The 25,951-nt window shown below is 32.1% G+C and overlaps 1 protein-coding gene across 4 annotated transcripts in view; it reads left to right on the forward strand.

Moving 5' to 3' along the window:
• LOC126705333 (MADS-box protein JOINTLESS-like) overlaps positions 1–25,951 on the forward strand; it is a 272,125-nt gene that overhangs the window by 132,533 nt on the left and 113,641 nt on the right. For 2 of the 4 annotated variants that reach the window (XM_050404267.1, XM_050404272.1), the window contains exon 1: positions 16,108–16,442. The exons of 1 other annotated variant lie outside the window; for it this stretch is intronic. In XM_050404267.1, the coding sequence (XP_050260224.1) occupies positions 16,261–16,442 (182 nt within the window). In that variant the 5' untranslated portion in view covers positions 16,108–16,260. Of the gene's footprint in view, positions 1–6,297; positions 6,367–16,107; positions 16,443–25,951 lie in introns of those variants that run through there. One more of the 4 variants, XM_050404273.1, reaches the window with a different exon arrangement.

A 25,951-nucleotide genomic window follows, 5' to 3' on the forward strand; every position in this document is an offset into this window, starting at 1 on the left:
AGGACTGCCAGCAGCCCCTTATTTTGACTTCTCATATCTGCTATGTATCCTCATTAATTACAGCTTTGACTTATGTAACTATTAGCTACTTTATTTCCTAATAGTTAAAGATTATAAATAGGCTAGTTATGTAAGAGTAAAATCAGTTTTTGATATGAATATAATTCAATTTCAGACCTGGACAAAAACTTGTTTCTCCAGTTTCTTTGTAATTCCAGCTTTAATTCTTAATTTTAATGCAATTCTAGTTCAAGTTCTCAATCAATTGATCTTGATTTCCATCAATTGTAATATCCTAATACTTCTTGAAGTTCCATCCATTCAATTAAAAGTTAGTCCCAAGATAGGATGGAGTTAGTTAGTTACACATGTTGGGATTAGGATAGAGTTAGTTAGAGCTATTGGCACATGTAACACTATAATCACACAGTCGGTGAGAGCACATGCTTAATTAGTAATCAAAAGTTCGCGCCAAGTATCATAGGGGGCCCGGATTCGAATACTCTTCTTTCTTTTGAGATCTTATCACAATTTTTTTGGCTAATGGCCTCTTGCCACATGGCAAGTTGGTCTCTCAAGCCGTCGAATTCACATCAGAAATCACCAACATGAACACAAACGAAATCTTGAATTGCGTATAGAAACAAAACGAACCACTTCTATTCTCGGAGCTGAGGTATATGAAGAATGGCTTTTTGGTCCCTTTTGTCCAGTGGTTAGGACATCGTCTTTACATGTCGAAGACACGAGTTCGATTCCCGTAAGGGATAGGTACTCATTCCCGGCCGCTTTCAGTTAGTGTTCATTGCTGAGTGATCGCTCGCTATCTGGCTGGAAAGATAAAGCCATGGGTTATGATAAAGCCATGTATGAAAATGGATGTGAATTGTAAGCACTTAATTGTTCCTTATTGCATTTCCTTTCGCTCTTAGTATTTCTCTATGCCTTTAAGTCAATTCACCTACAATTCACAGCCATTTTCAAACACTTCCCACCCATCCCTTTAGGAACCCCTTCTTGGAAAATGAATATCACATCTTCCATTTGCTTCATAAGCCAAATATCTGTCATTTTGAACTCCTTAGTCGTTGCTTTCTTGAAGTCCTCAAACTTACTTGGATTGTTTCTTATAAAAATCAAATCATTTATATACAAACAAACAATCAAGATACCTCCATTTATCACTCTTCTTTATTACCTTGATCTCTTCATCCATTTCTTATCTTGCACAACTTCTTTAATTCTTGTAGGCTCACAATAAGCAAACAAATGAAAGAGCATTAGATCATCTATATTCTCTGTTGATTCAGAGAGATCCTGTAGACTTCTCATTCTTCTTGGTTACTTGCTTTTAGTGATGATTACGAGGATGGACTTTCATAAATGGGAGATTTTGGTGATGGAGGTGGAGCATCGGCTCGTCTTGAACTTTATTCAAATGCTCTTCCTCTTCAAGTAATGGAAAGAAATGATATTTCTCTTCTTCTTGGGTGCTCCGATTTCACATACCTTCTTCGTTTTATTCCACATCTCAATTGACAATTAATTTTCCAATGCTCGGATTTTTAAGCTTATAGCCTTTAGAGCTTGGATCATAGTGAATGAAGATGTTTGTTTTTAGACCCCTTAAAACACAACCGGATTAACCTAGGTAATTAGCCAAGTGATTACTTAGTCAAATTATCAAGTCTAGGTTAACACACATATATCATATTATTGTAAAGTGCAGAAAATAAAGAACACAACAATACGATAATCCAAGAAAACCAAACCGGTAAAAAACTTGGAGAGGATTTAATCTAACTATCCTCAAGGTAAAACTGAATCCACTATGAAAAAATTGAAGTTTACAAAATAGCAACTTAGACCACTAACATCCTATTGCTATCTTGAGTAGGAAACTTACTACCACAACCCCATGATAGCTCCGAGTCCACGGACTACTTCTTTCTTGAATTCCCAGCAAGTACAAGTACTCCCGCTTGTGTATCTTTAAGCTCTTAATGCAGCAACTGAATCGATCACTAAGTTCTTGACATAATCTTAAATCTTGAAAACCCTAAGTATATGTGAAGGCAACCACCTCTTAATCTCACAAAAGATTCACACACACAGCATAAGGAGCAACAAAAAACGCGGCTAGAGTTTTCCCTTTTAGACTTAAGACAAAACATAAAACCCTACACATCAAACGGGCTTGGGCTGAGTTGGAAAATTCTGCAGAAAAACAATCTACACGAGCTTCGATTGATCGAGCCAGGCAGATTTACGTAGTAAATCCTGCAGAACACTCAATTCCAATTTTAAATATAAACACAATTTGAGCAAGTCTAAAACATAAACTAAAACGTTTTGATCATGGTTTGCCAACATTACAAATTGAAGTTCTAATACATTTAAACTTAAAGTCTTAGAACCAAACAGAAGACACAGTTTTGCTCTCGTTATCTAGCTTGGACCTCTCTTGATCTAGTACATGTGGATATGCTATGCTCCTAAACACAAGAAGGTGGAAAACAATTAGACAAATAGATTGCATATTCAATAGCTTCATTCTAAAGTTCTTTAGGCATTCTCTTGCTCTTCAATATGTCTTTAGTCATCAATTCTAGGAATATGACCAGATAATTTGATAATAATTTGGTTCATGGTGTGGCTATTAACGTAGATCTATCAAGTGCCATCCTCCTTTGGCATGAGTAAGGTCAGTACTACACAAGGAGTCATGTTTTCTCTAATACATCCCTTCTTCAAAATCTCTACGAGGACCATAACTTGCCTACTCAATTCTTCATGCTCCTTTAGATTGATTAGATAGTGCACTTTGTTAGGTAGGCTATAGAGCACACTAACAAGCTTCCTTTTTTTCTTTAGCCACCAACATTTACACCACTCTAGTACTTTTATCTTATATTACAATTGGGAGAAATAAGAAAATAACTGCCCTCTTCTTTGAAAGATTTAGGAGCTCTTTCCTTCTTAATTGGCAAAAGGACAAATTCAAACTTTCTAATTTTAAAGGAATATATATTTCTATGGCCATCATGGATAGCATGCCCATCATATCACCAAGGCTACACCAAAGGAGGAAATGACTAACATCCATGGCAACAATATCACACCAAATTTCATACTTACAATAATTTCCCATTTCAAAAGAAACAAGATATCTTTAGTTACCTTTACCTCTTTACCTTTCTTAAACCATACTATTCGTTTAAGCTTTAATCTTCAACTTACAAGAATCTCTAATTACTAATAAAACCACAGTGAAAATAAGTAGCATAACTTAGTCAATTAACTAGATTTCTTTCAAATTTGATAAGTACTATGTTAGTTTTAGTATTGATCTTATAGTCACATTAATCAGGATCATGATAATAACATGGCCTTTGCCATCATAATTGTGCTCTTTACAGTGCATTAGTGGGACTTATCAACTTGTATTTGATTGTGGCTATTAACAATTGCAATTAACGAGATAAAGCATTTTCAAAAGGAATTTCAATGTAGTTAATGATAAAAAAATTTAGCAACATTAATTTAAATAACAAGAAGTGCATACCTAGATGTCTAGGATTTTGTAGGGTTTCATGATGAACTGTCATGGAAAACTAATATGACGAGTTTTGTGAAGTCTTACTTTGAATTTTAGAGTATCTTTTCAATCTTTAAACTTTCCGAAACTAAAACAGTATTTACTCTATGATATTTATCCTGCAAGCAATAATTATGTAACATTTTAATGCAATAGCTTGAACTAAATCCAAAAGTCTTTAAGTAATTTTATTTGATGCCTGAAAAAATTGGAAATTTACTAGATAAGTAAGAAATTAATATGATGTAGAACACTGTAGGAAAATAAGAGAATAAACAAGACAAATACTAGGCTTCACCACCTTGAATTTGCGTGCAAGCCCTAGACATCACCATTCACCACCAAACAAAGAAAAAGCCATCATTATCAAATTATTCTTATTCAAATTGGACTACCTTTCACGACTACAAAAGTACTAGTTTAATAGGGTTTAGGTATTACACCAATATGGAAAATGCCTAAACAAATCCCTTAAAACTAAATTCAAAATTTAAAGTCGAAAACAAAATTATTTTTTCATTCGGAAATAAAATCTTAGATGGTTTTAATGCTCCCTCTATCATACTTTCGTGTTTGAAGAAAACTCGACCTTGAGTTTTGAAGAAGAGAAGGATTAGAACTCTAGCACACAATGCTTGCCACAATATAGCAACCACATCTAGAAGCACGTAGAATAACAAAGCTTTGCATTCCATCACATCATGATACTCTATGGAAATGAGAAGACCAATGTTTAAAATCAACACAATCTTCACTTGAATTACCATAGTATCCACTTTCTCCACTTCATCAAGTTGTTTATCTCCATGCACCATAGAGGACTGATTGTAGCATATTCAGCAGATTCCACTACACATCATGCACACCCTCAAAATTTTTCTTCTCTTGCTGAACTTTCGCCTAATCAAGTATTGACTCATCAACAACTTGAATTTGGTCTACTACACATGGTTGAGGATGTACTAACTGGATAGTTGTTGGCACGTTCATCTCCTTTGCATAACAAATTTTTGGTGCCTCGACATTACTATCTCTCATGTGTAAAGCTTTACCCTCAAGCTTGTTGGGTAGTTTTTGAGTGGATGTCATTATTTTGTCTTGTTAGGCATTAATCTTAGTGATTACTTGCTCCCCCAATTTTTACAAAATAGTTGAAACTTTTTGAATTTCCTTTCTTACACTAGCTAAAAGTGGACTGAGAAGAATCAAGGAAATTTCTTTATATTTGTCTAGAGACATAATTGTTTCCATGGCCGAAAATACAACAAGTGAATAGATGGACCTAATTATTTTGAAGAAAATTTGAAACATCTCAACAATCAATGCATCACACTCAAGGTCTAGCATCACCAAGCATGACCAATCCTTTGCTATAGTGTCAAGAATTGAAACCTCCTTGGTATGGTAACAATTGGGCACATGAGACAAATAGACAAATTTTCAAATGTTGCTACAATCAGCTGAAATATTTCCTTCATTTGCTCATCATCATATGGGGCATCCGGTGTTGTTATCCTCGTAATCTTAGTAATGCAAGATGCAACTGAAAAGTTCATTAGTGACCAATGCCTTCTTTGAGGGTAAAAGTGCATTTTGCATTGATTTGGATGGTGCTTGATCCACATTTGCTAACAAATTTTTGACTTTATCAATAAGAGTGAGGAGGTTATCAATGGAGGAATAAGAGTTAAGGAGGATTTTCACATCCTCCTTAAGCTACTCCCCAAAGTCTCTATCAAAGGAAGTAATTTTTAGCCACAAAATACAAAGACTGAAACTTTACTTGTTGCTAAAAGCTAAAGAACTTGATTGCTTCTAGGTTTAATGGGCTAATCTCACTTCTTCTTTCGAAAATTGGGCTAATGGGTGGAGTATTTTTTTTTATTTTTTTTTATTATTATTTTTTTTTTTTTGTACTGATTTGAATTGAGTGGAGGAGATCAGATATTCTGATACCAAGTTGATGTCGAATAAAATAGGAAAATAAGGATAAAAGAAGAATAAAAGGGTAAACAAGACAAAATTTAGGCTCCACCTCCTAAAATCTGCTTTCAAGCCCTAGGCATCACCACCTAAGGGTATTTGGCATCACTACCAAACAAAGAGAAAGTCATCATTCTCAAATCATCAAATTATTCTAATTCAAATTGTATTGTCTTTCACAATTACAAGAGCACTAGTTTAATAGGGTCCAGGGATTACGCCAATATAGAAAAATGCCTAGTCAAATCACCTAAAACCCTCAACAGTAAAGCTCATTGTAAAAATTAAAGTAAAAAAAAAAAAAAAAAAAAGTTACATTCAAAAATAAAATCCTAGATAATTTTACTGCTTCTTGCATCATAATGTACCCCTTGTGTCAATCAATATAAATAATTTAGGAGTTTGTATAGATGTTCACCTTTTAGAGTTTGACCAGACTAGAAGTTTGCACATAGTTTGTGTCAATCAATATAAATATTACTTGTATTTCACATTTTAATTTGGAAAACACAATTGGCCTGCAGACAATGGCAGATATGCCAACATGAGATAATAATTAGTTCTTCAGTCACCAGTTCAAGTTTTATTTCCTTAGATATGAGTTAGAAATACATAGTGGTAGTTTATAAGTTCATCCGCACTTTCATTTTATTAAAATGAGAGAGAGATAAAAGAATTGAATGTGCTATCCTTATGTTGTATGAAGTGTGCAGCAGGTAATTGAAAGGCATAATCTACATCCAGAGAATCTTGGCAAAATGGACCAACTGTCTCTTGAGCTACCGGTATGATGTTTTAAATTTTTTTAGTTCGTAAATAAGTGAGGTGGAAAGTCATAAGAAATAGATTACGTCTCCTTTGAGATAATAACTCTTGAATCCATTCGAGGCTCCTTTAATTCCCAAGGAAAATTGAAGTCCACCAAAAGGAATGGAGAAAAAACATTTTAAAATTTATATTAATGAAATTGTGAAATACCTTGGAGGCTACTATGCATATAAATAGGAAAAGAAATCATAGGAAGGCTAGTAGACCATAAAACACCCTAATTCGTGTGAAGCAAAAAATGAGGCTAGAAATATGAAATATCACCAAAAAGATCAAAATTAGAAAATTTACAAAATCAAATCCTACAAACCTTAGGAGACATCCCAAAACAAATGGGATCGTGTTCTGAATTCTAAATTGAAAGTCAGAAGGAAACATGACTCTGGATTATTTCTTTATCCACTTTCTCATGAAATTTTCATTAAAACTTTGAAATTTGCATTTTAATGAAAATCCTACCACCATAAGAAAAGCTAGGTATTTTTAAAAAAACAACTTAGAAGACTACTTGTTGCACTACCAGAATGATGACCCTGACATTTACGGCAACCCTAAAAATCTCTTATTTAAGGCAGGTAATGCTTACATATTTTAGAACCATTGTTATATTAAAAGTGCTCGGTAACACATCACATTTCAAAAATCTTCATGAACGGCAATTGTTTATATTAGCTTGAGAACGGTACCTCCTACGCCATGTGGAGCAAGGAAATTGAGGAGAAGACACATGAACTGAGGTATTATAGCTACATCACTATCATCTTGTTACTGTAAAGACATATATACCACAATAAATTAATGTTGAGAAATGTTCACACCTAACACAGGAAGATTAGAGGAGAAGAGCTCCCTGGAATGGATATAGAAGAATTACAGAGACTAGAGAAAGAGCTTAAAGTAGGCCTGAGCCGTGTTATAGAAACAAAGGCTTGTCTCTCTTTTTTATCTCTGTTTGCCGGCATTATAATGGAGTGTTGAAATTTATGTACTTTATCTTAATATAAGAAACTTTTGTCTTGTAGGGTGAAAGATTTCTGGAAGAGATCACTGCCCTTCAGCAAAAGGTCAAATTCCAAACTTTAAATCTTTGCAAGACATTTCATAAAGTTATTATAATGTTTGCAAGACATTTCCGGAACAGATCAGTGGCCTTGAGCTAAAGTTCATATGGTTTCAATGTATAACAGTTTCGTACTTTAGTGATGATCCGCTCCATAATGATATCATGGTAAAATGTTGAAATATTAGGTGGAAAGAAGAAACTAAGAGAAGTTGAAAGAACACAAGGAATTAAGGTGGTTTTGTCTTAAGTGTCCTACGTGAACAGTAGAAAGTTTTAAACAACTACATATTTATTATTGAGTTTTATGTATAATAGTGTACTTATTTAAGGGAATATGTAGTAGACTAACTCTGTGTTAACCCTAAGATTGCAGTAATATAGTTAGTACTGTGTAAAATTTGGACTACTATAATGTTATATGCTTAACCCTTAATTCCATCTTTAGCAAATGTCAGTTGTAAAACTTTGTCATAATGTTAATGCTAGTTGGTGCAAGTTCATAAAAATAGTGGTCTTTGTGTGCACTGGCTAGCTCAATGGGTAGAGAAAGGAAAAGTTCACATGGCTAACAACAAGTAACAACCTCCATTGAATATTTAGTTGAAACAATTGCCAACGTAAATTCAGAACTGAATGTTACATTGTTTATCCTATCACCTGACCTATACCAATTCATAATGCATCGATTTCTTATATATGAAGTTAGGTAAATAAACCATATTAATTAAATTATATTTGTATTTAAGGCTAAGAATTCTTAGTAATGGCTCTCAGTTCATCTTATTCTTTTAATGCAGGGAGCCCAACTAATGGAAGAAAACCAATGACTAAAACAGGTAATAGGTCTTTTTCTATAGAAAAAGTTCTTTCTCCTCTCTTCCTATCTCAGTTATAAAAAATGTATCTTCCACAAATGGAGAATCTGTTTAGCACTCAAACGCATGTACTTGAACAAGGTCAGTCATCTGAGTCAATCACCAACCTTTGCAACTTATCTGATCCTCATGACAATGGCAATTCAGACATATCTCTCAAGTTGGGGTAAGTTTGTGAAATTCTTAAAAAATTTTAGTTTTTTGGATGAAGTATGAAATAATAATCAGGATTCAATCAAAGGATATTTGCATCAAACCTCAATATTTAGGGGCCATATGGTATATAGTTGTAGTTTCAGTAGAGGAACTTGACCAAACTAATAATTTTGTCCTTAGGTTTAGTTATTTCTCTGGATTTAGCATTACAGTATGTACTATATTCTAATTTATAGTTCTATATGGGCTTATCTGGTACTGAAAGATAAATTTGTTGGTGAAATTAATGGTTGCAACCACAGGTTGATATCACTTTCAACTCGTCAATGAGCAATTCTTTTGTTTGTGTAGCAACTTAACTATCATCATTGATTGCATGCCTAGAAATGCGTGCTGTTACTATAGAGAAACTGTTTGCCTTAGTGCATCATTCTATGTCTTGCAGGCTACATTTTCCTAAATGAATTTGAAGTATTGTGAAGATCAAGAAGCAATACATGGATTCTCTTTTCTCAAATACAAAAGAAAGAAGGCCATGTTTAAGTAAATACAAATCCTAGCTCAGAGCTGTAATTAACTTTCTGTACGTAGGACCAATTTGTTTCCACCAGCTGATTCTAAGAGAGTCTGCTTGTGTATACGGTAGATTTTGGATGCTTAGTCATTTTTATGGATGAATAAAGGGTCTATTTGTTACAATGGAAAATGAAGTAGAGGATGTTGGAAAAGGTTGAGTGTAGGGTTGAGACTGATGGCAAGTCATACTATTGATAAATTGATTCAAAATTTTGCAATAGGTTTTGTTTATCTTTGCGTGATTGCTAGTATTATGTATTTTCCGCAACATTTCTTTATCAAGAATGGTGCTTTTGAGTACACTTTAGTTTAATCCTTAAGGTCTAAAAATGTTTTCAAGTCAATCTTGCTAGCAATAAGACTTCTGTGAGCTTCCTACGATTTTGCAATCCAGATTCTTGCACCAACTTGAGAAAAGTGTTATCATAATTCATAATATTAATTTGCTCCCAGTGTTTTCTTTTTTGCTTTTTTCTTCTTCTTTTTTTGTTTTTAATTTTGAATTATGAATTTTTCTAGGTTGGATTGTTCTAGTTCCTAGTCTTCCTTGGCAACTCAAGATTAGCACTTCACAGGTTTCGTCAATATATAACTAGATCTTGTCTTGGTTCTCTCTCTCTCTCTCTCTCTCTCTCTCTCTCTCTCTCTCTCTCTCTCTCTCTCTCTCTATATATATATATATATATATATAAAGTAAATAAAATAAAGCAAGATTTTAAATTATGTGTTTTTTGGGTCAAAATTGCATTAGTATATAATTTGGTATTCACCAATCACCATGAAGTAAACTCATCCAAAAAAAAAAAAAACGTTTAACATGTTAGGGCTAGTTAAGATTAATAAAAATCAAATGTCATTCTTCTTTTCTTTCTTTCTTTTTATTTTTTTATTTTTTTTTTTTTGGTTTGTTATTTTGGGGCTACTAATGTGAATATCTAAAAGTAGCACTCCTCAAGTAATTGATTATCTCCTTGATGTGTGTATGACTCTTCAAGTAATTGATTATCTCCTCAAGTAATGCTAGTAGGTTTACAACTGGAAATCTCACCAAACTTATTTATTTTTGGTATTACAAAAAAACATGAATATATTAAACATTTTGAAATTAATAATTACACTTACCACTTTTTTTTTTTTTAAAGAGATTACACTTACCACTTTTATCTTTATATAGTTTGATTTATTAATCATATATAGTACATGTGGTCACATCCTTTAATTTATATATTTTTCAATCCCAATTCCAAAACTGTTAAATTGAGATATATATCTAAAGCAGGTACTTTAAAAACAATTTGAATTAATTAAATTTATGAATCAAAAAAGAAATAAAACTACTTCAAACATCTAGGGTCCATTTGGATACAACTGAAAATTGAAAAACACTGTAACAAAATAATTTTTAAATGTGTGAATAGTACCGTGGGATCCATTTTTAAAGAAAAAACTGCTGAAAAGTGAAGTTTGTGGGTCCTGTGACTGAAAAGTTGTTAAAAAAATTACTATGTGTGCACTGTTCACACCCCAAAGTCAACAATCATGGCTTAAAAAAAAAAAGTTTAAAACACAAACGTGAACGATTCTGCGCTTCCCAAACGCACACCTAGTCTCTTAACTCGAGTGATATGTATAGTGGTACCCCCATTTACAGTTACTAAAAAAAAAAATCTCAACTTTAAATTAGTTGAGTGTGACCTTTTAAACTAAGGGTCCTTTTGGATACAGCTGAAAACTGAAAAATACTGTAGCAAAATAATTTTTAAATGTGTAAATTGTACCGTGGGACCCATTTTTAATGAAAAAGTTGCTGAAAAGTAAGGTTTGTGGGTCCTGTGAACAGTGGACAGGACCCACTGGTGTGCTAAAAAGGGGTTGAAAAGTCAAATATTATGGCTACTGTTCATGAATAGGGCATCAACAATAGTCGTAACAGTAAAATTTGTCTCTTAAACGTGTGCCAAAAAAAAAAAAAAAAAAGCGCCAGACGCAGACACGCTGGCTTTTTCAGCCAAATCCAAACATAACCTAAAGATTAACAATTATTGAAACTTGATGTAGACCATACTTAAATAAAATAAAAATTTTCCCAATATAAATGGGTTGTGTTGATGGGTACCGTATGCAGTTTTTTGTGCTTCACAACATCTTTTTGTCCTTTTTTTTTTTTTTTTTGTAGCTTTATAGGCTACGGAGCTAGGTTCATAAAGAAAAAAAAAAATTTAAAATAGATTATAGAGCCAGTTTTATGTTTTTTTTTTTTTTTTCTTCTTTCAGTTATCCAATTTATTTATTAAATGGAATCTACATTAGTTTAACCTTAACAACCACCACATGATACTTGTTAATATTTGCCCTTTATAAAATCATCTAATAGAACAAGTGACAAGAGTGCTTCGCCAGTTTATTCGCTTAAGCGAAGACTAGACCATTTTTGTTCCTTCTTCTCAATCAAATTATCTTTTTCAGGAAAAATTAAGTAAAATAGTTCCATTTTTGTATCTGAAAAGGTTCCTGGACCATCTTGTGGTCCATTTTTGTATTTAAGTCATGGGCCCGCTTCTGCAAAAAATTAAAAAAGTCATGGGCTCAAAAGCCTAGTCCCTTTATCTCTTGTTGAAAAAGTTTAAATGTTGTTTACCAAAAAAAAGTTTAAATGTTGACCTCCATTAGTCCCTACTTTTATTACTGGAAGTCTGGAACAAAATCTAATAGTATTTTACTGATTTGATTCCAATATTATATATTATACCCGTTTCAACATTTTCATTATTTTTTTCATTCTTTCTATGTGAATACGTATCATTTTACTCTCTCGGTGATTTCTCCATTATTATTATATAAACATATTTTCTCCATTATATTATATTTTATATATAATAAAGAAAATTGTTAGGTTTTTAGACCCCTTAAAACAATATGTTTAACCTAATATTAATCCAAGTTAATTAACAAGTTTGTTATTCAAGTCTAGGTTAAACTATTGTGAACAACACAAATATAATGCGGAAAATTAATGACACAAAAATCTAATGACCTAGGAAAACCAAACTGGTAAAAACTTGAGGAAGATTTAACCTAGCTATCCTCAAGGTAAAAACAAATCCACTATAAAATAATTGAAGTTTGTACAATAGGACTTAGACCATTAACATCCTAATGCTACCTCGTGTAAAAAACTTACTACTACGACCACGTGACAGCTCCGAGTCCACAGATTATTTCTTTCCTTGAATCTGCACCAACATAAGTTCTCCTACTTGTGACTTTGAGACACCTCTCAAAGGTTTTGTTGTTCTTTGAAAGTTCTTTATACAGCAATTGAATCACCTACCAATTCTTGATGTGAATCTTGATCTTGGTAGAACTATGCGTGTGTTCTAAGGTAAACACTTCTCAGATCTCACAAAAGATTAAACACACAACACAAAAAAGACATCTAAAACGTAGTTAGAGTTTTTCCTTTTATACTAGGAGTGAAACACTTAACCCTACACGTCATATGGGCTTGGGTTGCGTTTGAAAATACTGTAGAAAATTTCTAATCTGCGATTTTCGATCGATCGAGCCTTGTAGAATTGAATAGTAATTTCCTGCAATTACTCGATTCCAAACTTACATTAAAATAAACTTTGAGCAAGTCTAAACTTAGACTAAATGTTTTGATCATGGTTTGCCAACATATATAAAATGAAGTTCTAATGCATTTAGTTCCTAAAATTTTAGAACCTAACAAAAATAAATTGACACCTTCCAAGACATAGGGTTACAAAGTAAAGTCTACCAAACAGGAATAAAGTAGAACTTTCTCTTTTTCTACTTCTTTCTTTGTAAGTTTAGATGATATAAATGAAATTTCCATTTTTATATATTTAGTAGTATTGGGTTTTCTTTTTACATTTTTTGGGCCTAAAACTTAGGTAATTTATTTTTTAAAACATATCAAAGAATATTATACATTTAAATCTCCTTATTTTTACAAGATGTGACGTTAAATTATAAAACCTTTTGCCAAGAGCATTGTAGATTAATTGACAAATACTCTTCTTCCAATTATCGAATTATAAAAATAAAAATAAAACAGTAAAACCATTTTTCTAAACCTATTATGGTTAAATAATTAGCAATAATACATTTAAAAAAAATAAGGAACAATACATTTTAACTTTTCATTAGTAATTGTTCCTCAAAAAAAAAAAAAAAATCATTAGTAATGATTCAAGGATATTGACAAAAGAGTGAGCAAATTTCATTTTAACCTGATCACATTTATTAGGGCCCTAAAAACACTTAATTTTGCCTAATTGCTGTTTTTCAGGATAATTACAACAATAATTGAGAAATCCTTAATATTTGATAATCGATTAATCAAGTGTGTGCAACCTTGCAATTATTTTTAGTTCAATCGATTAGGATTATGACATGTCTCCGATTTTAAATTGAATACTCACGATACCAATTAAAATCAGTTGTTCATAATCATACCTAATCATATTCAACCTTGTGTATACATTTTAGTAGTTAAAACTTGATTTCATGATATCTTTTAATCCAATGGTTTCGATCGAAGTCTGTGAGTCGTAGCTTTGATTATAAAGATTAGTTTTGATTATTAAGATTTCAAGATTTGTTTTATATGAAGTGAATGAAATTATGGTTAAAAGTTTCGATTTTACCTTCGAGATGTAAAATTACCCTTTTGTCTCCTGATGAGGTTAAATACAGGTTATAAAATTTGGTGTCTACAAAAGTGTAAGAACAAAACCCTTGTTTGTTTTCTCATTATTACTTGAGATAATTGTTCTCATAACCATGTTCACTATAATTTATAAATGTCCAACCCTAATGAAATTGTGATTCTATTTAAATATTGAGTGGTGTAACATTGCTTCAAATTATACCTGGTATAACTCTAAACGATATTACACTAATCAAAATTTTTTAATTGGATGTGAATTTTGACGAATCGACTATTGGATTACATTATCTTTGTATATTCTCCATGCTTGCAAAATTTCAGGTGATTAAAGATCAATAGTCATGTCTCTATCAATTGTATAAATTCAAGTTTTTGTAGTTTAAAATAATGTATAAAAGACGAGTTTATGGATCGAATGGTAAATAGCATCCAATTGGTATGAAAATTGGCATTCATGCATGTTTAGAACATGTAATCCAATAATGGAATTTTCAAAATATAAATTCCTTAACAAGTTATTGAATGGTGTAACATTACTTAAAATTACACCAACTGTAACTTGAACCCAACCCTATATATATATGTGTGTGTGTGTGAGAGAGAGATTTGAATTTAAATTCTTCTCTATTAAAGAATTGGGTAATATTACTTACTCAAAGGCTCTTGAAGACTTAACCTAACTTTTTAAAAGACTAAATACAAATTGCATCATCGAAACTTAACTAGTTTTCAATTTTTCAATTTTGTTCTGATAGTTTTTTTTTTTTTTTTTTTTTTTTTTTTTTTTTTTTTTTTTTTTTGATGACAGGAAAAACTAGATTCAAAAGTAAATGAAGGATTTTTTTTTTTTTGAAAAGAGTAAATAAAGGAACTTAAATCATATATATAGTCTTTCTAAATATATATATAAACAAAAATAAGAATAGATAAAAATTATAATTTAACTTTTATTATGGTTTTGATCATCTTCAAATTACGATGTAACATTAAAAACAATTAAGAAAATATCTTTAATATATAATTTATGAGAATATAAATTCAATGTTAAATTTAAGCTAGTGTGCTTCCATGCCATACAACAGTTTAAAAAAAAAAAAAAAAGAAACAACACTTTTGTTAGTTATGTGGGCTGTGTAGGCCTGTAGGGTACACCCTTGCTCAGATTTTATTTTATTTTATTTTTTATAGTTAGAGTAAGTACAGTTTTTTTCATGAAAAAAGAAAAAGCAAGTGCAGCTTGATTTGTTATATTTTATATATAATATTTTTGGTAAATATTATATTTTTCCATATTTTATTGGTTGAGTAAGTGCAGTTTTTTTCAAAAAAAAGGAAAAAAAAAAGAAAGAAAAAAAAAAAAAAAGCAAGTGCAGTTCGATTTGTTATATTTTTTATCTGATACTTTGGTTCAGTGGCGGAGCCAGGAATTTAGGTCAAGGGGGGCAAGATCAAAAGACAAAATTGAAAGTCAAAAACTAATCTAAAAAAATTTAAACGTGAATATTAAGAGTATGCAATATACCTGTGACTATATAAACGTGAGTCAATGACTTGAATTCTTTAAAAAACTCAACTTGAATGCTTTTAAAAACTCAACAGAAACTCTAATAGCTTGTTTGAATAGATGGGAGTAAAGTAAAGCGAGGGAAAGTAAGATAAATTACCTTATTTGGATTTTTTTTTAAGAAATGAAATGGAGAGATTTGGAGGGGTTCTAATTACTTCTAACTTCTCATTTTTAATTTCTCTAAATTAGAGAGATATGGAGAAAGAGTAGAGCATAGAAATATTTGACCAAATGAATTACCAAATTTAAAATTTCTTTTTCTTAAAAGCAAATTATTTTCCTCCCTTTACTTAATTTTAAAAACATTCAAAAACTTTTTTTTTTTTGTTAAATATGGGAGGCATGCTTTACACTGTATCATATATACACTTTTTTTTTTTAGAGTTCTATTAGTATTAGGATGCTGTGATTCCTATTCCGTATAGGCATATATCAGTAGCATAGGTTTTTTTTTTTTAATGGTTACTAGGTGGGACGCATAGTTCTATATTAGAGTTATGGTAGTCTCAAGAGTTCTAGTTAAGGAAAAGTTTTTTGGCTTTTGTGTAGAGGGGCAAATAATACATTTTAATGCAATATACTGCCATTATTAGTAAAAAATTTGGAAGTTCAGGGGGGCACCTGCCCCCCCTCGCCCCCCCCCCCCTCCCTCCGCCCCTGCTTTGGTTAAACTTCTATCAAAGACAATATTCCGCTTCCGTACAATAATACATAGATTTCATTTTATTTCTCTATAGTCTTTACCATTCCGAAACCCATAACATTTAGTAATTTATTTTTTTACTATTCTCTACATATCTCTTTTCTTCTCTCTCTCACAGCTTTGTATGCAAATAGTTTCTATTTCTGGAATACAAAGTTGGGCTAATAATTTGGTTTGAACTTTGAAGTAAAGGGTCTGATAAATAATCTGGGAAAATGACGAAGAGGAAAATTCAGATTAAGAAGATTGACAACTTGCCGGCAAGGCAGGTGACATTCTCAAAGAGGAGGAGAGGACTTTTTAAGAAAGCTTTTGAGCTCTCTACTCTCTGCGATGTTGAAATTGGTCTCATGGTCTTTTCTGCTACGGGAAAGCTCTTTGAATACGCCAGCTCAAGGTTTCAATCTCTTTCTCACACTTCTTTCTACTTATAGAAAAACCTTTTTTATTTTTTCATTTTTTTTAGAGAGAAAAACCCTTTTTTCTATCTATAGAAAAGTATGTCATTGTCCATTCCTTGATCGCTTTGTTCATGCATTCACTATGATTTTATGATTTCTAAGGGGTGTGTGTGTGAGAGAGTGAGAGACCCAACTGCTCAAAATAGAGATCCTTTACTGAACAAACCAAATAAGTGATTTAAAAAATATTACTATATAGCATTATAAAGAGAAAATAATTTAAATAAGTGCCATGTAGCATCAAATCAAGAAATGAAAAAGTACTGCAAAATCTTATGGTTTCTGTCTAAAGAAAAGGGAAAGCAAAAAGAAAAAAGAAAAAAAAAGAAACAGTTTTTCTTTTTTTGGTAAACCAAATAAACAGTTTTCAATTCTTACCTTGAAGGGTTTAACGAATATATGTAGCTGCTACTTGTTTTGAAGTTCTATAAGCGGGATATTTTGTCTTTGAATATTGCTAATTATTGCCTATTAATTAGCTTATAATCTAATTTTTTATTTTCCCTGAATTTTAGAGTTGCACTTGCTTATTGTATAGCTTCAATTAGCTGCTTCAACTCTGCCTTCAATGTTGTTGTTTTTTTTTTTTTTTTCTCAAAAAAAAGAAAGAAAAAAACTCTTCCTTTAAGAAGAGTAAGAAAACTCTTAAACAATTGTATTTCTCTTTATTCACACTTTTTCTAAATTGACGGATGCATGAGGTATATATACTCCATGTCCAACCATAACTTTCCTTATGTTTATTATATAACTCCAAAAAAAACTCTCTATACATTCATTATGTAAACTTGCCTCATTATTTTATGTATCTATAACTATTCAACTAACTCATTTCATGAATAAAATAGATTTTCATAACATAAATCAAGTTTAACTTTCAACACCTCCTTTTAAACTTAATTTTTGAACACCGCAATTTAGGCTCGCATCTTGTAGAAGGTGTAATAGTTTAGTGGCTTGGTGAAGATATCTGCACCCTAATCATGTGATTTCACAAACTCAAGTGGAATTTCCTTTCTAGCAATACATCCTCAAATAAAACGATACTAGGTATCAATGTGCTTGCTTCAGTCATGAAAGACTAGGTTCTTTACAAGATCCAGTGTAAACTTATTGTCCACAAATATCTTCGTATCTTTTTCTTGCAACATTTGCAACTCTTTCGACAAATTTCTAAGCCACATTGCATGACAAACACTAGAGGTAATAGCAACATACAGTCACAATTGGTTGTTTTTTGGACATCCATGCGAATGCATATCACCCATATAGAATACAAACCCATTATCACTCTTTCTATCATCGGTGTCCCCAGCCCAATCACTATCGCTATAGCCAAAAGTTTAAACTCTTTATAGAGGGTAAATACAATAGTCCAAAATCTAGTGTACCTTTCATATGGTGAAGAATTCTCTTGGCCGTTATCAAATGAGTCATAGTTGGTACTTCTATGTTGCGACTAAGAAGTCCAACGCCAAAGAGAATGTTCAGTCGTGTGCATATTAGGTACCTCTGACTTCCAACCAAACTCTTGAGGAATGTTTGATTTACCCTCTCTCTATCGTCATGCTTTGACAGCTTCACTCCACATTCCACAAAGTACTAACTAGTTTATAATTTAACATTTAAAATTTTTTAAGGATCTCCTATTAGGAATCTCATATTTGTTCTAATATCCTAATACTTCTCATAGATCCATCCCTTCAATTAGTATTTAGTCCCAAGATATTATTGAGTGAGTTAGTTAGTTACACATGTTAAGATTAGAGTAGAGTTAGTTAGATCTCTTGGCATATGTAACACTATAATCATATGGGTTAATTAGTGAGAGCACATGCTATATAAATAAGCCATGTGTGGCCAACAAGATAAGAGCTTGGGTTTTATAAATACTTGCATGTAACCTTAATCTGTAACATTTTTAAGAATAAACCAATTTCTTGTTTAGTGCAATTTAATTCTCTCTTAGTATTTCTTTATGGAGGGAGACTACCTCGAATTAAGTAAACTCACCAACATTTCGTATCCATTTCCATAAACTTCCCACCCATCCCCCTTAAGAACCATTGGATTCCTAACAAATGGTATCAGAGCCGTTGATCTTGAAATGACCGAATCTATTGCAACTCATCAAGCTTTTGTTGATTTTACATTCAAAGGTGGAAATCCTTTTTGGCGGCTTCTCAAGCTCTATGAATTCTTTGCTCTAAAAAACACGCCACCACATCTCATGTTTTTCATTGCCTCTTATTACATGTAAGGAGAGCCGTGGGAATATTTTCAAGATGTACATGCATCGGGATTATGCACAAATTGGATGGATATCATATGCGCTACAAGACCAGTTTTGAACACCAATCCTTGATGTATCAATGGAGATTATCACCCACAAATCCAAGATGCAAAATCCTGTGAATTTCATGCTGGAGGACTAAGAACCAATTCTTAATTTACCAATAGAGGCTGCCACTCAAGAGTTCACCATTCAAGAACCGAAAATCCAAGTGTTAGTGATTCAAGAATCAAAGATGCAAGAGCCAACAATTCCAATGGTTCAAGAATCAAATGAGGGCTCGAGGATCCAAGAAGATTCCAAGGTCCAAAGAACCAATAAGATCTTAAAGATCAAAGAACCATTGAAGGCTCAAGAATTTAAGTGGATTTTAAAAGTACACGAGACCACTAGTCAAAGAGAAGTGTATGAATATGGTGATTAGGATGTCACTAAGATACTAGTCCTTTGGAAAATTTCCTTTGATGATGATGCCAACCATAACAACACCTTGTGGGCTGTTTTGAAAGGGAGGGGAATGTTAGGAATCTCATATCTATTGTAATATCCTAATATTTCTTGAAGTTCCATCCATTCAATTAAAAGTTAGTCCCAAGATAGTATAGAGTTAGTTAGTTACACATGTTGGGATTAGGATAGAGTTAGAACTATTGGCACATGTAACATTATAATCACACAGTTGGTGAGAGCCCATGCTTAATTAGTAAGCAAAAGGATAAAGTCATGGGTTATGATAAAGCCGTGTATGAAAATGGATGTGAATTGTAAGTACTTAACTCTTCCTTATTGCATTTCCTTTTTCTCTTAATATTTCTCTATGCCTTTAAGTCAATTCATCTACAATTCACATCCATTTTCAAACATTTCTGTTTGTTTTTAGACCCCTTAAAACACAACTGAATTAATCTAGTAAATTAGCTAAGTGATTATTTAGTCCAAATTTCAGATCTAGGTTAACACAATCATATAATCATATCAATGTAAAGTGCGGAATATAAAAAATACAAAGATATGATGACCCGAGAAACCACACCGGTAAAAACCTGAGGAGAATTTAACCTAACTATCCTCAAGGTAAACCTGAATCTACTATGAAAGAATCGAAGTTTTACAATAGCGACTTAGACCACGAACATCCTATTGCTACCCACTAGTAGAAACTTACTGACACGACCACGTGCGAACTCTGAGACCACGGACTCCTTCTTTCTTAGATTTTCCAGCAAATACAAGCACACTCGCTTGTGTTTCTTTAAGCTCTTTAGTGCAGCAACTGAATGATCATCAAGCTCTTAATGAAATCTCCTTCTTGATAATCTTAAGCATGTGTGAAGGCAACCACCTCTCAAATCTCACAAGAGATTCACACACACAGCAAATAGAGCTACCTCAAAAACGTGGTTAGGGTTTCCCTTTTATATCTAGGGCAAAACATAAAACCCTACACGTCATATGGGCTTAGGGCTGAGTTGGAAAATTCTGTAGAAAAACATTCTACCCTACTTTCGATCGATCAAGTCTAATTCTCGATCGATCTAGCCAGACCGAATTGCACAATGAATTTTGCAACAGCTCGATTCCAACTTTACACAAAAGACCTATACTTTGAGCAAGTCTAAACAAGACTAAAAACTTGTTTTGATCGTGGTTTGCCAACAATACAAATTAGAGTTCTAATACATAAGTTCCTAAGTACTTAGAACCTAACAACTTCCGACCCATCCCCTTTAGGAACCAACAAGTTCCTAACATCTCCTTAGCATATCCTTCTTAGGAAATGAATATCTCTTCTTCCATTTGCTCCCAATGCTTAGATAATAAGCCATAAGCCAAATATTTGTCATTTTGAACTCCTTAATCATTGCTTTCTTCAAGTCCTCAAACTTACTTGGATGATTTCTTATAAAAATCAAATCACTTACATACAAACAAACAATCAAGATACCTCTATTTTTTATGCACCTTACAATATAGTGCATGTTCATGTGTGCATTTAGAGAATCTTTCTCTTGAGAATATTTGTCAATTAGGTTGGTGCCTATTTCAAGCTATATAGAGATTTAGTAAACTACAAAGTTTTCTTTTCCTACCCTTTGACAACATAGCCTATAGGCTGATCAATATAAACTTCTTCTTCAATATAAACATTCAAAAAAGAAGATTTTACATCCATTTGATAAATTCTCCATTTATTTTGAGATGCTAAAGAAATTAGAACATGTATAGTTTCCAAATTAGCAACTAGGGCAAATACTTCATCATAATCAATACATTCTTGGCTATAGCCTTTCACCTCCAGTCTTGCTTTGTATCTCTCCACCTCTTAGTTTTGCATTATTCTTCATCTTTTACATCCATTTTACACCAATTTCCTTCTTTCCACGTGGAAGAGGTTCTAGCTCTCATGTATCATTCTTCTTTATTACCTTGATCTCTTCATCTATAGAATTTATCCATTTCTTATCTTGCATAACTTCTTTAATTCTTGTAGGTTCACAATTAGCAAACAGATAAAAGAGCGTTAGATAATCTATATTCTTCGTTGAATCATAGAGATCATGTAGACTTCTCATTCTTCTTGGTCACTTCTTTCTACTGATGATTAAGAGGATGGACTTTCATAAATGGGAGATTTTGGTGATGGAGGTGGAGCGTCAGGCTCTTCTTGAACTTTATTCAAAGCTCTTCCTCCTCAAGTAAAGGAAAGAAATCATGCTTCTCTTCTTCTTGGGTGCTCCCATTTCTCATACCTTCTTCATCAAATTCCACATCTCGACTAACAGTTAATTTTCCAGTGCTCGGATTTTTAAGCTTGTAACCTTTAGAGCATGGATCATAGCCAATGAAGACTTAATTTTTGCTCTTGTTATCTACCTTGGACCTCTCCTAATCTAGTACATGTGGATATGCTATGCTCCCACACACACGAAGTTGAGAAACGATTGGACAAATAGATTGCATAATCAATAGCTTCAGTCTAACATTCTTTAGGCATTCTCTTGCTCTTCAATATGTTTTTAGTCATCAATTCTTGGAATATGACTAGATAATTTGATAATAATTTGGCTCATGGTGTGGCTATTAACACACATCTATCAAGTGCCATCCTCCTTTGGCATGAGTAAGGTCGGTACTACACAAGGAGTCAAGTTTTCTCTAATATATACCTTCTTCAAAATCTCCACCGGGACCGTAATTTGCTTATTCAATTCTTCATGCTTCTTTAGATTTATTAGATAGTGCACTTTGTTAGGTAGGCTATAGAGTACACTAAGAAGCTTCCTTTGTTTCTTTAGCGACCAACATGTACACCACTCTTGTACTTTTATCTTATATTACAATTGGAAAAAATAAGAAAATTACTACCCCTCGTCTTTGAAAGATTTAGGAGCTCTTTCCTTCTTAATTGGCAAAAGGACAAATTCAAATTTTCTAATTTTAAAGGTATATGTATTTCTATGGCCATCATGGATAGCATGCCCATCATATTGCCAAGGCTACCCCAAAGGAAGTAATGACTAACATCCATGGAAACAATATCACACCAAATTTTATCTTTACAATTATTTCCCACTTCAAAAGAAACAAGATATCTCTTAGTTACCTTTACCTCTTTACCTTTCTTAAACCATACTATTTGTTAAGGCTTTACATGGGGTTCAATCTTCAACTTAATCTTGTCCACCATTTCTTGTGAAACGATGTTCTCAAAAACTTTTCCATCAATGCTAATGGAATATACCCTAACATTGGACTTGCATGTGCATTTGAAGATGGTATGACCAAGTCAACCCTTGTTTGAGTCATTTTTTCGAATGACAAGTATTCGATGGATCACTCACCTTTTTGAATTCAATCTCCCAACTTTGCATAACCCCATTATCATTATATACGGGTTAACCGACATTATCAACAAACTCTTTTCCATTATCTTCATCCCGAAGTCACATACACATCTACCCTTTTATATGGACATTAGTTAGCTAGATGACCAATTTGGCCATACATAAAAACAAAAGGATTGTGTGCCATGCTTATTAATGATTACCATAATTGTAATATTGTGCCATAAGTTTTTGAGGCCATACAATTTTATATGTTATTATTTTAATATATATTTTTTAATCATATTCTCTTTAAGACAAAGTTTGGTTCCAAATTTAGTTGCACCTTTAGGCTTCAACTTCTTCTAAGAAACTAACATGCATGTGTGCAATGCACATGACAAGTATTGGTTGGGTTAAGTGTGGTTAAGTGAGTCATGTGTAAACAATAACACATGTTAGCGTCTTGGAGGAAGTTGAAGCATAAGGATGCAACTAAGTTCGTAACCAAAGTTTGTCATTCTTTTTAAATGATAGAATATTTAGTTCCAATACAAATATTATTATAATAAATATCTAGTGCTAGAAAATAGTTCCATACACAAACAAAATCATAATAATTGCATGTTAATAACAATCATAATTTTCAAATTTCATATTTACACTATAAATAGAAAATAAAAGAGAGGAAAAAATATCATATTTTGATGTGCATTTTAGAGGAATTTAACTTTTGGTTGACCTCATAAAATTTTATCAATATGTTTTTGAGTCCTTCCAATTTTAATGTCATTATTTTAATTTATATTTTTAATTGATTTTAAATTCTATTCTACCTTAAAATCCTTCATTAGAATCTTGCCACATTATATTTTCTTTAAATGATAGAATAAATTGTTCTATATACAAACATGATCATAACAAATTCTTATTAATAATTATCTAGATTATTAAATTTCATATTGGGAAAAAAAAAAAAAAAAAAGAAAGATAATTTTTTTTTTTAAAAGATAATAAAGGAAGATTTGCATTTATTACTTAAAACATATGCTGAAATCCAAAGTCACTAAAAGTTAGGTTACTGGTATATAGGCAACCCACAAATTTTCCTCTCAAAAAAAAAAAAAAAAAAAAAAGAATAAAAGTTACCTACAATTTTAATAGCCTATAACAATAGCATTAGATATGCCTAAACATCATACTTGAAAGGATGTCCTAATGAAAGTGTCTCTTTTTTTAATTTCATTTTAATTTTATTGATTCTTTAATTATTATTTTTGAGTCTTTTAGGGCTTAATGATAAAATAAAATAATTATTTTTTGCTTGAAATCAATTCAAATTTTTTGTGCCACATAAATTTCAAGTCATCTAATATGAAATCATACAGGGGTGCTCCATTATTTTGTAAATTGAAGCTCCATCACGCTCTAATGTGTGCATTACCAATTATGAAACGTGCAACATTAGGGAGTAAGAAACTTTAGTTTGTTAGGTTCTCAAAAAAAAAAAAAAAAAAGTTTGTTAGTACTGTTCATTCAAATAGGGGGAAATAGAATTAACTTTAAACTCCACTTTAGAATTCCATTGCTTAATACCCATAAAGAAGGAAAAAATAACACAGTTAGAAAATAGCAAGAAATGTGAGAAGAGATCAATAGATTTTGATTTTTCGGGGAAAAAAGGGAAGAGAGAATATAAAAAATTAGAAGATTTGGTTCAGCAACAGAGCCAAGCTTTTGACGTGGGGGCAATCCCCCCCCCCCCCCCCCCCCCAATTTTTTTATTTAAATATTAGTATACACTCGGGTACTAATTTTAGTAATTTTGTTCTATAAAATTACACTTTGCCCTCCTTTAATAATACTATTAATTCTTTTAAGGGTAATGCTATTGTCACAGACTTTTCTACAACATTTTTACAAATTGTTGAGGTAAAAAATTCATATTAGTTCGCACTTGGCCCACCGCTTATACCCTTGTTTGACTTATCAATAACCACTCACTACATCAGAAATTTGTAAACAAGTTTGTATCTCTAGCATTACTCCTCGTAAAAATCATAAAGAAATCAATAGATCTAAAATCTAAAACAATATATATAAGCCCAAAAAATTAGCACAATAACAAAAATTACCAATAGTAAAAAAACAAAATAAGTCCAGTTAACCAATTTTATCCAACACAAAAAACCCAGCCCTTTAAAAAATTTTAAATAAAATTATTTTGTCCTTATCCAGTAGCAAGATCAAAGTCACACACACCAAAAAAAAAAAAAAAATCCCTCATATGGCTATTTAGTAGTAGAGCTAGAGGTCGAAGCCGCTGCATATAGCCAACGACAGACCCGCCCCCTAACTTTAAGTCTTGGTTCTGTCCATGATTTGGTTCACAATCTTAAAGTTTCCCCTTCATTCATTAAATCTTATGAAAATTTTGGATATTTATTTGAACGTTTACTGAAACAATAGTTTTGGGTATTGATTGTTCTTATAGAGATATTTTGTAAGTGATGCAATTTTTTTGGTAAATAATGAGCAGGAAGGACTTTGTTTATCCTGTGTTGTTAGGTATTTTCAGATAAGTTGTCTACAAAAATTTTCTCAGGTAGAAGGCTTGCTGCAAAGAGATATAAGAAAAGCCAAAGGCCAATTTTCAATTCAAAATAATACTCTCTTTTAATTTCACACATGATCTAGAACTTAAACAGGATTTACTTGGAAAAACACTCCATGCATAAGAAATAACTTACATTTCAAGGAAAAATATACAAAGTAAAGGTTTGACCAAATATTTTAAAAACAGCTAACAAGACCTATTCACTAGACTTTATATGATTTGCATATATTTTTGCTAAAACATTGAAGTACTTTGAAAGGACTATCAACTCTAGGAAAAAGTTCCCAAGATATCCAACTAGGAAAGCATTCTTCTAAAGATGAATCCACACCAAATCGCCTTCCTTAAAAGTTGCTGGCTTTCTATGTTTGTTGGCTTACTTTTTTGGTATTTTTGAATTTGTTTGAGAAATCAGTCTTGAACATTTTCATGCAACTTCTTTATATATTTCACTCTGTCCTCAAAGTCTCCACTAAAATTATGAGTAGCAATTTTATATACTTAAATCTTTCCTCATTATCTCCACTATAATGATTAGTAGGAAGCAGTATTTTCATGTCAATAGCATTAATAGGATTTTTGTTTCGAAGGGTAATAGGATTTTGACTATACATAACTTTAAATGGACTATAATTGGTAGTTTGGCTAGCAAACCGATTGTAAGCAATTCAACTTGAGTAGTTGAGTTAGAAGGATAACTCTCAGAGAATC

This window comes from Quercus robur, chromosome 11, assembly GCF_932294415.1.
Source record: "Quercus robur chromosome 11, dhQueRobu3.1, whole genome shotgun sequence".
In the NCBI taxonomy this organism is placed as follows: domain Eukaryota; kingdom Viridiplantae; phylum Streptophyta; class Magnoliopsida; order Fagales; family Fagaceae; genus Quercus; species Quercus robur.